At 40.1% G+C, this 13405-nt stretch overlaps 1 protein-coding gene across 1 annotated transcript in view; it reads left to right on the top strand.

Moving 5' to 3' along the window:
* Positions 1-91: 91 nt before the first annotated feature.
* The window catches only part of SLC38A6 (solute carrier family 38 member 6), a 73385-nt gene continuing 60071 nt past the window's right edge, over positions 92-13405 (top strand). The window contains 3 exon segments of the mRNA XM_082855153.1: positions 92-226; positions 1337-1467; positions 3276-3349. Of these exon segments, the coding sequence (XP_082711279.1) occupies positions 122-226; positions 1337-1467; positions 3276-3349 (310 nt within the window). The 5' untranslated portion in view covers positions 92-121.

Here is a 13405-nt window from a genome sequence, read left to right as displayed (position 1 = left end):
CCCTGGTGAGGTACGGGAACCCGGAAGGGCTGGGACATAGCTCCGCCTTTGGCGCGACTACCCGACGGGAGGGCTGGGGTAGTAGCTTGTAGATGGACTGGGTAGTCGGCCAGTGAGCAGCATGGAGGCGCCCTGGGGGATCGTGGACGCTGAGCCCGGCTGGTTTGTCTCTGCCAGGCAGCCCGAAGAGGCGGAGGCGGAAGAGTTGAGCCCGTTGCTTAGCAACGTAAGTTCGCTCCACACGCTTCCCGGCACTTCTCTGAAGTGCCTACCAAATAAAACCCGGAAAAGAAAGGGGATGGCAAGGGGAGAGGGGATAAGTGGAGGGGAGGGCTTGGGGCCCAAAGGCAGCAGCCGAGATTCCGAGGAGATCTGGCGGAGTTCATGAATGTGATAGGAGCCTAAGGTGTCCTGGAAAGAGAAGCTGAAGTAAAGGTGCAGGCTCAGGTGGAAGAGGTGCAGCAGCGGGTGGAGGCTGGGGACCCCACAGAGGAGCAGCCCCGCGGTTATGTAACTCACTGCTGTTTGTTAGTATCTTTGTCGGCTTCTCGTTTCCTCCACTAGTCTTGTGAGCTTTTTGCAAGAGTCACAAGATTTTTCTTTTCTCGGCTTAGTCATTGGGGACCTGTAAACATCTTAATACAAAGATCCTTAACCGTGAAGGAGCGGAGGTGGCCTGGTAATAAGTATGGAGCACTTCCCTGGCCCTAAAGCCTGTGCAGTGGGCACTTCGGCTCTTTAACTCAAGTCCCAGGGCAATAACAGTTTCTAGGACTTTGTTCCCGAATGCTATTTTAATGTTTTCTGGGGTGTATCCTCGCCAGAGCAATGTGAATTGCTTCTATTTATTATACCGTCATTGCATGGCATTCCTGACCATCCTTCCAGTTGGGCAGACTTAATTCATTGAGTGTATAAATAGAGATTAGTTTTGCAGTCCTACTAATTGGGGAGCAACAGTTGTCTGCAGCAGCTCCAAGCTGACTCAGGGATTCAGTAATCACGTGAGCTTGAGGCCATCTGCCTGCTCTCTGTCCCCACCCCGTCTTACCCTATCTTCATCTTTTGCAGTCACAAGGTTGGTTAGTCATGGCTCTTCCTGAAGCCTACCGGGTCTCTGTGCAGGTGGCAATGATTTTCCCAGGAAACTAGGTTCCTGGAGCTGAACTAGTGAGCGGTGAGAAGGGAAGGAAAGGAAACCAGTGCTGGTTGAGCAGCTAGTATGTTACATGATGCCTGTGGTTTGTAAGAGACTTTCTCCATAACGTGTCAGTCATTTCTGAAGGAAATTTGAACTTCACCATTCAAACACTTTATTAAATTTGTGTGCTTACAGGAACTTCACAGACAGGGATCCCCAGGTGTTTCATTTGGTTTCTCGGTGTTTAATTTGATGAATGCCATCATAGGAAGTGGTATCCTTGGCTTAGCTTATGTTATGGCTCATACTGGTATCCTTGGATTTAGGTGAGTTTTTTTCTTATTTTACTTATTTTTTTTTCATTTTTATAGTACACTGAGAAGCAAAGAGGTAGGCAGCAGAAGCTGGTATTATACAATTTCTAGTTATTTCTGGGGGTTTAGCATTTTCCTCTTGCTCTTGTATTGTTGCTAGCCTGTAGCTTGGAGGGATGCTACATAATTTGTATTTTTCATCCAAAGTGTGGCTAATTTTAAAAAATGGAAACTTGATCCACACTTGTTTATAACCTTAAAAAGTGGCTTGTTTGTTGTGTCAAGTTGGCCAAAGTAAATCAAAGTTTATCAGCCATGCAGATTACTTATAAAGAGCGATTTTGTGAGTGTAAATAAAGCACATGATTCTTTCATTTCTCTCCATCTCCTTCTCTCTTCCTACTTAAGTAGTCTTGTTTCACTTTCTGAGGCTAGACATGTATTCTGTGCTCATTCCTTCTCATCTTTTGAGACTCAGCTCATATGCCAGTTTGCCCAAGATAGAAGACATTCCTGTCTTTTCTGTGCTTCCATAGTACTTTGTATATTTATTCTTTTGTTATAATATAATGATTTGTTTGCAAGTGAGTTTCCCCACTAAACCCTGAAATCCTTTAGGACTAGACCTTATCCTTAGCATCTAGCACCATGCTTAATAGAATGAATGAACAAGTTTGTTTTGTCAGTAGAAGCAGACCTATTTTTCTAGGAAATTTAAAATACATAGTCTCAAAAAATAATAAAAATAAAATACACAGTCTCATTTAGGTTCATTTTTGCCTTTATTTTGAAATTCTTGATTAGCAAACCAACTTGCTTAACAAACCAACTTGCTTTTATTATGGGATGTATTCATGGACTTCCATAGTTTTAAAACTTCAAAGCTATGTATGACATCTTAGGCAAGACATAATCATGGGACTTATTTCTTAGTTCCCTTTGAAAAATCACATTTTATACTCCAGCGTCTTAAACGCAGATGTATACCACTGAATGGGTGCTTGCTGAATCATATCACAGTTTCCATTTGGTGATGCCAAACTGTTACTTTGTGAGGTCTCTGACATCAGTTGACAAGTGTACTTTCATCTCTCAGTTTTGCTACTGATAAACAAGTATTAAGTGGACTACAAAGATAGAATTTCTTCAACTTCGGGAGCACTCCACTGGGGACAGCTCTCTAGAAGTTTGTCCTGCCAGTACCTTCCTGAGAATAAGTAGGGGATTATTCATGCTGTTTCTTTTCATACTTTTGGCTAGAGGACTCCAATTATTACATTGCACATTTTTCAAATTGTGTCATTAGAAGTGTGTTAACTGTATTTTTTTGGTTTGGTTTGGTGAGTGTGTGTTTAATAGATGCTAGGAAATGCAGTGTTAATTCAAAATTACAGGGAGGTACACATTTTTGGAAGGGGAGGGATAGAGGAAAGAAAACAGAAGACAATGAGATTTCACAACTGAAACTTCTCTCTAGACTTAACAATAGGAAAAATAGTTATAAAAGGGATGTATTACAAGATAACTGAATGGCTAAACCAGCAGTCAGCAGACAAGAGCGCTAAAGAAGGAAATTCTTCTGTCGTTTTAAATAAACTTTGGTTTTTTTCTGAGTTTTGTTTTAAAAGCAGTACATATTCGTTTAAATAAAATTTGGTAAATATAGAAAGTATCTTCTTACTTTCTTTAATGACCATAATCCAACTACTTAAAGACAGTCCCTGTGAGCATTTCAATGTGAAAAAAAAATTGATTTTTTAATGAGATACCATAAAAAAGAAATTTGGGGGGATTTGACCATGTGCTGTTTTATATTTTAGTTTCTTGCTGCTGATAGTCGCTCTCCTGGCTTCTTACTCAGTTCATCTCCTGCTTAGTTTGTGTATTCAGACAGGTGAGTAAAATGTTATGCTGATTCTTTTTTTTTTTTTTTTTTTTTTGCGGTACGCGGCCCTCTCACTGTTGTGGCCTCTCCCGTTGCGGAGCACAGGCTCCGGACGCGCAGGCTCAGCGGCCATGGCTCACGGGCCTAGCCGCTCCATGGCATTTGGGATCTTTGCGGACCGGGGCATGAACCCGTGTCCCCTGCATCGGCAGGCGGACTCTCAACCACTGTGCCACCAGGGAAGCGCTATGCTGGTTCATTTGATGAAGTAGCCCATTGTGATTATATCTATGTACATTGGATTGGCTGTCTCAAATCTCAAATTTCCAGCGGACATACATTATTATTAGGTAGGATGGTTGAAATGGAAAATTTCAAAAGGTCAGGATATGTAGACCCAATCCTACAGGGGAATATCCAAGGACAGAATGGGAGGAGGAAACCAGCATTCTTCCCTGCCTTTCTCTACAACATGTGACATAGTTTTCTGGGTTAGATTAGGGGAAGCACCTGAAAGGTGTTTAAAGGATCCAGACCTTGTGTTATGGGGCAGTAGACAGGTGTTCATGCTGGTCATCTTTCTCGTAGGGTGATCATCTCGAGAACACCTTCCCAGATCTACTACTGCCATCTCTGCCCCCCTTATATGTGTATGAGTTTTTTCCATTTCAAACTTTATTATGCAGTTCAGTCATTTATTGAATAAGTTATTTTAAGTTGCAATAAATAAAAGTGTATGAATTACGGAACTGCTTTCATAAGGTTTTTCTTTTGGCATTAACGAATACTCTATGTCCATCAGTCATGGTCTTTTTTTTTTTTCTTTTTTTAACATCTGTATTGGAGTATAATTGCTTTACAATGGTGTGTTAGTTTCTGCTTTATAACAAAGTGAATCAGTTATACATATAAATATGTTCCCATATCTCTTCCCTCTTGTGTCTCCCTCCATCCCACCCTCCCTATCCCACCCCTCTAGGTGGTCACAAAGCACCAAGCTGATCTCCCTGTGCTATGCAGCTGCTTCCCACTAGTTATCTATTTTACCTTTGGTAGTGTATATATGTCCATGCCACTCTCTCACTTTGTCACAGCTTACCCTTCCCCTTCCCCATATCCTCAAGTCCATTCTCTAGTAGGTCTGTATCTTTATTCCCATCTTACCCCTAGGTTCTTCATGACATTTTTTTCTTTCCTAGATTCCATATATATGTGTTAGCATATGGTATTTGTCTTTCTCTTTCTGACTTACTTCACTCCATATGACAGACTATAGGTCCATCCACCTCACTACAAATAACTCAATTTCGTTTCTTTTTATGGCTGAGTAATATTCCATTGTATATATGTGCCACATCTTCTTTATCCATTCATCCAATGATGGACACTTAGGTTGCTTCCATCTCCTGGCTATTGTAAATAGAGCTGCAATGAACATTTTGGTACATGACACTTTTTGAATGATAGTTTTCTCAGGGTATATGCCCAGTAGTGAGATTGCTGGATCATATGGTAGTTCTACTTGTAGTTTTTTAAGGAACCTCCATACTGTTCTCCATAGTGGCTGTACCAATTCACATTCCCAACAGCAGTGCAAGAGTGTTCCCTTTTCTCCACACACTCTCCAGCGTTTATTGTTTCTAGATTTTTTGATGATGGCCATTCTGACAGGTGTGAGATGATATCTCATTGTAGTTTTGATTTGCATTTCTCTAATGATTAATGATGTTGACCATTCTTTCATGTGTTTGTTGGCAATCTGTATATCTTCTTTGGAGAAATGTCTGTTTAGGTCTTCTGCCCATTTTTGGATTGGGTTGTTTATTTTTTTGTTACTGAGCTGCATGAGCTGCTTGTAAATTTTGGAGATTAATCCTTTGTAAGTTGCTTCATTTGCAAATATTTTCTCCCATTCTGAGGGTTGTCTTTTGGTCTTGTTTATGATTTCCTTTGCTGTGCAAAAGCTTTTAAGTTTAAGTTTCTTTAGGTCGCATTTGTTTATTTTTGTTTTTATTTCCATTTCTCTAGGAGGTGGGTCAAAAAGGATCTTGCTGTGATTTATGTCATAGAGTGTTCTGCCTATGTTTTCCTCTAAGAGTTTGATAGTTTCTGGCATTACATTTAGGTCTTTAATCCATTTTGAGCTTATTTTGGTGTATGGTGTTACGGAGTGTTCTAATCTCACCCTTTTACATGTACCTGTCCAGTTTTCCCAGCACCACTTATTAAAGAGGCTGTCCTTTCTCCACTGTATATTCCTGCCTCCTTTATCAAAGATAAGGTGACCATATGTGCACAGGTTTATCTCTGGGCTTTCTATACTCTTCCATTGATGTATATTTCTGTTTTTGTGCCAGTACTATACTGTCTTGATTACTGTAGCTTTGTAGTGTAGTCTGAAGTCAGGGAGCCTGATTCCTCCAGCTCCGTTTTTCTTTCTCAAGATTGCTTTGGCTATTCGGGGTCTTTTGTGTTTCCATACAAATTGTGAAATTTTTTGTTCTAGTTCTGTGAAAAATGCCAGTGGTAGTTTGATAGGGATTGCATTGAATCCGTAGATTGCTTTGGGTAGTAGAGTCATTTTCACAATGTTGCTTCTTCCAATCCAAGAACATGGTATATCTCTCCATCTATTTGTATCATCTTTAATTTCTTTCATCACTGTCATAATTTTCTGTGCACCGGTCTTTTGTCTCCTTAGGTAGGTTTATTCCTAGATATTTTATTCTTTTTGTTGTAATGGTAAATGGGAGTGTTTTCTTAATTTCACTTACGATTTTTCATCATTAGTGTATAGGAATGCCAGAGATTTCTGTGCATTAATTTTGTATCCTGCTACTTTACCAAAATCATTGATGAGCTCTAGTAGTTTTCTGGTAGCATCTTTAGGATTCTCTATGTATAGTATCATGTCATCTGCAAACAGTGACAGCTTTACTTCTTCTTTTCCGATTTGGATTCCTTTTATTTCCTTTTCTTCTCTGATTGCTGTGGCTACAACTTCCAAAACTATGTTGAATAAGAGTGGTGAGAGTGGGCAACCTTGTCTTGTTCCTGATCTTAGTGGAATTGGTTTCAGTTTTTCACCATTGAGGACTATGTTGGCTGTGGGTTTGTCATATATGGCCTTTATTATGTTGAGAAAAGATCTCTCTATACCTACTTTCTGCAGGGTTTTTATCATAAATGGGTGTTGAATTTTGTCGAAAGCTTTCTCTGCATCTATTGAGATGATCATGTGGTTTTTCTCCTTCAGTTTGTTAATATGGTGCATCACGTTGATTGATTTGCATATATTGAAGAATCCTTGCATTCCTGGAATAAACCCCACTTGATCATGGTGTATGATCCTTTTAATGTGCTTTTGGATTCTGTTTCCTAGTGTTGTGTTGAGGATTTTTGCATCTATGTTCATCAGTGATATTGGCCTGTAGTTTCCTTTCTTGGTGACATCTTTGTCTGGTTTTGGTATCAGGGTGATGGTGGCCTCATAGAATGAGTTTCGGAGTGTTCCTCTCTCTGCTATATTTTGAAAGAGTTTGAGAAGGATAGGTGTTAGCTTTTCTCTAAATGTTTGATAGAATTCACCTGTGAAGCCATCTGGTCCTGGGCTTTTGTTTGTTGGAAGATTTATAATCACAGTTTCTATTTCAGTGCTTGTGATTGGTCTGTTCATATTTTCTATTTCTTCCTGAATAAGTCTTGGCAGGTTGTGCATTTCTAAGAATTTGTCCATTTGTTCCAGGTTGTCCATTTTATTGGCATAGAGTTGCTTGTAGTAATCTCTCATGATCTTTTGTATTTCTGCAGTGTCAGTTGTTACTTCTCCTTTTTCATTTCTAATTCTATTGATTTGAGTCTTCTCCCTTTTTTTCTTGATGAGTCTGGCTAATGGTTTATCATTTTTTTTTATCTTCTCAAAGAATCAGCTTTTAGTTTTATTGATCTTCGCTATCGTTTCCTTCATTTCTTTTTCATTTATTTCTGATCTGATCTTTATGATTTCTTTCCTTCTGCTAACTTTGGGGTTTTTTTGTTCTTTTTTCTCTAATTGCTTTAGGTGCAAGGTTAGGTTGTTTATTCGAGATGTTTCCTGTTTCTTAAGGTAGGATCGTATTGCTATAAACTTCCCTCTTAGAACTGCTTTTGCTGCATCCCATAGGTTTTGGGTCGTCGTGTCTCCATTGTCATTTGTTTCTAGGTATTTTTTGATTTCCTCTTTGATTTCTTCAGTGATCACTTCGTTATTAAGTAGTGTATTGTTTAGCCTCCATGTGTTTGTATTTTTTACAGATCTTTTCCTGTAATTGATATCTAGTTTCATAGCGTTGTGGTCGGAAAAGATACTTGATACAATTTCAATTTTCTTAAATTTACCAAGGCTTGATTTGTGACCCAAGATATGATCTATCCTGGAGAATGTTCCATGAGCACTTGAGAAAAATGTGTATTCTGTTGTTTTTGCATGGAATGTCCTATAAATATCAATTAAGTCCATCTTGTTTAATGTATCATTTAAAGCTTGTGTTTCCTTATTTATTTTCAGTTTGGATGATCTGTCCATTGGCGAAAGTGGGGTGTTAAAGTCCCCTACTATGAATGTGTTACTGTTGATTTCCCCTTTTATGGCTGTTAGTATTTGCCTTATGTATTGAGGTGCTCCTATGTTGGGTGCATAAATATTTACAATTGTTATATCTTCTTCTTGGATCAATCCCTTGATCATTATGTACTGTCCTTCTTTGTCTCTTGTAATAGTCTTTATTTTAAAGTCTATTTTGTCTGAGATGAGAATTGTTACTCCAGCTTTCTTTTGATTTCCATTTGCATGGAGTATCTTTTTCCATTTGCATGGATACTCCATTTGCATGGAGTATCTTTTTCCAGGATGGAAAAAGATACTCCATGCAAATGGAAGTCAAAAGAAAATCTCTATGTGTCCCTAGGTCTGAAGTGGGTCACTTGTAGACAGCATATATATGGGTCTTGTTTTTGTATCCATTCAGCCAGTCTGTGTCTTTTGGTGGGAGCATTTAATGCATTTACATTTAAGGTTATTATTGATATGTACGTTCCTATTCCCATTTTCTTAATTGTTTTGGGTTTGTTATTGTAGGTCTTTTCCGTCTCTTGTGTTTCTTGCCTAGAGAAGTTCCTTTAGCATTTGTTGTAAAGCTGGTTTGGTGGTGCTGAACTCTCTCAGCTTTTGCTTGTCTGTAAAGGTTTTCATTTCTCCATCAAATCTGAATGAGATCCTTGCTGGGTAGAGTAATCTTGGTTGTAGGTTTTTCTCCTTCATCACTTTAAATATGTCCTTCCACTCCCTTCTGGCTTGCAGAGTTTCTGCTGAAAGATCAGCTGTTAACCTTATGGGGATTTCCTTGTATGTTATTTGTTGTTTTTCTCTTGCTGCTTTTAATATGTTTTCTTTGTATTTAATTTTTGATAGTTTGATTAATATGTGTCTTTCGTGATTCTCCTTGGATTTATCCTGTATGGGACTCTCTGGCTTCCTGGACTTGATTAACTATTTCTTTTCCCATATTAGGGAAGTTTTCAACTATAATCTCTTCAAATATTTTCTCAGTCCCTTTCCTTGTCTCTTCTTCTTCTGGGACCCCTATAAGTCCAATGTTGGTGCATTTAATGTTGTCCCAGAGGTCTCTGAGACTGTCCTCAGTTCTTTTCATTCTTTTGTCTTTATTCTGCTCTGCAGTAGTTATTTCCACTATTTTATCTTCCAGGTCACTTATCCATTCTTCTGCCTCAGTTATTCTGCTATTGATCCCTTCTAGAGTATTTTTAATTTCATTTATTGTGTTGTTCATCGTTGCTTGTTTTCTCTTTAGTTCTTCTAGGTCGTTGTTAAATGTTTTTTGCATTTTCTGTATTCTATTTCCAAGGTTTTGGATCATCTTTACTATCATTATTCTGAATTCTTTTTCAGGTAGACTGCCTATTTCCTCTTCATTTGTTAGGTCTGGTGGGTTTTTATCTTGCTCCTTCATCTGCTGCGTGTTTTTCTGTCTTCTCATTTTGCTTATCTTACTGTGTTTGCAGTCTGCTTTTTGCAGGCTGCAGGTTTGTAGTTCCCATTGTTTTTGGTGTCTGTCCCCAGTGGCTAAAGTTTGTTCAGTGGGTTGTGTAGGCTTCCTGGTGGAGGGGACTATTGCCTGTGTTCTGGTGGATGAGGCTGGATCTTGTCTTTCTGGTGGGCAGGTCCATGTCGGGTCGTGTGTTTTGGGGTGTCTGTGGCCTTATTATGATTTTAGGCAGCCTCTTTGCTAATGGGTGGGGTTGTGTTCCTGTCTTGCTAGTTGTTTGGCATAGGGTGTCCAGTACTGTAGCTTGCTGGTCATTGAGTGAATCTGGGTCTTGGTGGTGAGATGGAGATCTCTGGGAGATTTTCGCCATTTGATATTACATGGAGCTGGGAGGTGTCTTGTGGATCAGTGTCCTGAAGTTGGCTCTCCCACGTGAGAGGCACAGCACTGACTCCTGGCTGTAGCACCAAGAGCCTTTCATCCACACAGCTCAGAATAAAAGGGAGAAAAAGTAGAAAGAAAGAAAGAGGATAAAATAAAATAAAATAAAGATAAAATAAAATAAAGTTATTAAAATAAAAAATATTAAGAAATAAAATTTTTTTAAGTTAAAGAAAAAACAAAACAAAAACGGACGGACAGAACCCTAGGACAAATGGTGAAAGCAAAGCTATACAGACAAAATCTCACACAGAAGCATACACATACACACTCACAAAGAGAGGAAAAGGGGAAAAAATAATATATCTTGCTCTCAAAGTCCACCTCCTGAATTTGGGATGATTCGTTGTCTATGCAGGTATTCCACAGATGAAGGGTACATCAAGTTGATTGTGGAGATTTAATCCGCCACTCCTGAGGCTGCTGGGAGAGATTTCCCTTTCTCTTCTTTGTTGGCACAGCTCTCTGAGTTCAGCTTTGGATTTGGACCCGCCTCTTCTTGTAGGTCGCCTGAGGGTGTCTGTTCTTTGCTCAGACAGGACAGGGTTAAAGGAGCAGCTGCTTCTGGGGCTCTGGCTCACTCAGGCCAGGGGGAGGGAGGGGCACGGAGTGCGAGGCGAGCCTGCAGTGGCAGAGGCCTGCGTGACGTTGCACAAGCCTTATGCACGCTGTGCGTTCTCCTGGGGAAGTTGTCCCTGGATCCCGGGACCCTAGCAGTGGCGGGCTGCACAGTCTCCCGGGAGGGGATGTGTGGATAGTGACCTGTGCTTGCACACAGGCTTCCTGGTGGCGGCAGCAGCAGCCTTAGCGGCTCGCCCCCATCTCTGGAGCTCCTTTAAGCAGTGCTCTTAATCCCCTCTCCTCGTGCACCAGGAAACAAAAGAGGGAAGAAAAAGTCTCTTGCCTCTTTGGCAGCTCCAGACTTTTTCCCGGACTCCCTCCCGTCTAGCTGTGGTGCACTAACCCCCTGCAGGCTGTGTTCATGCTGCTAACCCCAGTCCTCTCCCTGGGATCTAAGCACCGAAGCCCGAGCCTCAGCTCCCAGCCCATGCCCGTCCCGGCGGGTGAGCAGACAAGCCTCTTGGGCTGGTGAGTGCCGGTCGGCACCGATCCTCTGTGCGGGATCTCTCTGCTTTGCCCTCCGCACCCCTGTTTCTGTGCTCTCCTCTGCGGCTCGGAAGCTCCCCGCTCCGCCACCCTCAGTCTCCGCCCGCGAAGGGGCTTCTAGTGTGTGGAAACCTTTCCTTCTTCACAGCTTCCTCCCACTGGTGCAGGTCCCATCCCTATTCTTTTGTCTCTGTTTTTTCTTTTTTCTTTTGCCCTACCCAGGTACGTGGGGAGTTTCTTGCCTTTTGGGAGGTCTGAGGTCTTCTGCCAGCGTTCAGTGGGTGTTCTGTAGGAGTTGTTCCACGTGTAGATGTATTTCAGATGTATCTGTGAGGAGGAAGGTGATCTCCGCGTCTTATTCTTCCGCCATCTTCCCTCTCTGCAGTCCTGGTCTTTTTATCTGTCTAATCTCATCTCTTTTTTTTTTTAATATTTATTTATTTATTTGCCAGGTCTTAGTTGCGGCACGCGGGATCTTCAATCTTTGTTGTGGCATGTGGGATCTTTTAGTTGCAGCATGTGGGAACTTTTAGTTGTGGCATGCAGGATTTTTAGCTGTGGCATGTGAGATCTAGTTCCCTGAGCAGGGATCGAACCCAGGCCCCCTGCACTGGGAGTGTGGAGTCCTAGCTACTGGACCACCAGGGAAGTCCCTAGTCTTGTCTATTTTTGGATTAGGTCAGTTTTGACTCCAGAATCATGGGTTTAATTCTTATGTGGGTGGGTTCACTTTGCCGTATATGATCTTTGTTTTCAGATTTTAAGAAGCAGAATAGATACATAAAATAGATAAAAATAGGATTATTCTGGCTGAAACAGGTGAGGGAAGCTCACAGGTATTTCTTGAGTATTTTGTCTTCAGAGCATAGTTCTAAATCCACAGCTCTAGTCTGTTTAATCTGTCTATGCATCAGACACACCTGCAGATTGTTCTGTAAACAGAGGTTTCTAAGCCTCAGGGATTCTAATTCCAAGAATCTGAGGTGGGACTCAGGAATATATTTTTAAACGTCCTCCAGGGGATTCTTATGCAAAACTGATTTAGCATCCATAGTTCATAGCTGTAACTTGTGCCAATGCTTTTGGCCATCCAACCCACAAATATATTCCTCTGCTTTAAAGGGGCTTGGGTGAAAGTGTGGACAGATAAAAATACTAGGAAACAATGCAATGATATTAATCTCAGAGTAACAAATTGTTCATAACAACATCCCAAATTCAGGAATAAGATCATTAAATGAGTATATTTGTAAATCCTGCTGAAACTTGACTGGAATTTTAATGACATGTTTTGAAATTTTGCTTCTTTGTGTAAAAAAATTATTTTTACTTAATTGTGATCATTTAACATCTTCATATGTTATTTTATCATGGATTCTACTAAAAGATTAATACATTAGTCAACTATATGGCAATTATGTCTTCATTAACTAAAGTGTTTTGCTTTATTAATTTAAATTATTTGGAAGTAATATTCAATTTATGAAGATTTCCAAATAATTCTAATTTTTTTGCTTTCCTTCAGTTTATCTGTATGTAACTTTGAAATTCTGATACTCTCTGTTGTTCTTTTCTGTAACTTTGGACATATAAGTGAGAAGCTCTGTTTCTCTTTCTTTTTTCTTTGATTTTTGTAGCTTATTTGGTCCATGAGCTAACTTCTTCATGGTTCTTCATATACACTGATGCACCTGCCTTCTGTTGATTGAATTTCCTTCAGTGATTGTAAAATTCTCTGTGGAGGTAGACTTTAACAAATTTTTTATATTAAAAATATATATATATATATATATTCATTCTAGAGAATAATGTGTAGCTAAATTTTCTCCCCAGTTTATCGGACTGTCATAAAGGAGTATTATGCTCAGATTGAATTCATTGGTTGGAGAAAGGGCTATCATAAGTCTTTACAGATTAACTTCTTCATTTATTTGCCTGGAGTGCAAGAGAATTTTTTATCTTTATGAAAGTAAAGGATTTCTTCACACAAAATTCTGCTGTTTTCGATTTTATGTAGGATTTGGGATCTATCTGGACTTTTCTTGGGAGCTGAGGCAGCATGTAAGGTACCTTAATCTCTCTAGCCTTCGTTTGACAACTCTAAAGTGGTAGTGATAATACTTTTCTCTTGGGATTGTTGTGATAATGAAATATAATAATGTATATAAAATGTAGGGTCCTTGGTAAATGCTAGCTTTTATTGTTATGAGTTCTTATTGGGCCAGAACCCATAAGGATTGCAAAGTCTTGTACATATCGCTGTCTCAGAAACAGTTGGCTTGTTGTGATTCTTTGAGGAAATTTTTGTGCTCTGAGAATAAATGAGGAGCTCCCCTCCTCTGGCCTCCACATCAGTGTCAGCAGAAGGGAATCAGAGTCTTAGAACTCAGCCTGCATCTGGTCAGGTCCCTACTTCCTAGTCCTTGATCCCCACCACTCATTGCATTGTTGTCATTATTTGCCTTGAGATCAC

This window comes from Leucopleurus acutus (genome assembly GCF_964270905.1).
Source record: "Leucopleurus acutus genome assembly, chromosome: 1".
Classification (NCBI taxonomy): Eukaryota; Metazoa; Chordata; class Mammalia; order Artiodactyla; family Delphinidae; genus Leucopleurus; species Leucopleurus acutus.
This window is presented reverse-complemented; position numbering and strand designations above follow the sequence as displayed.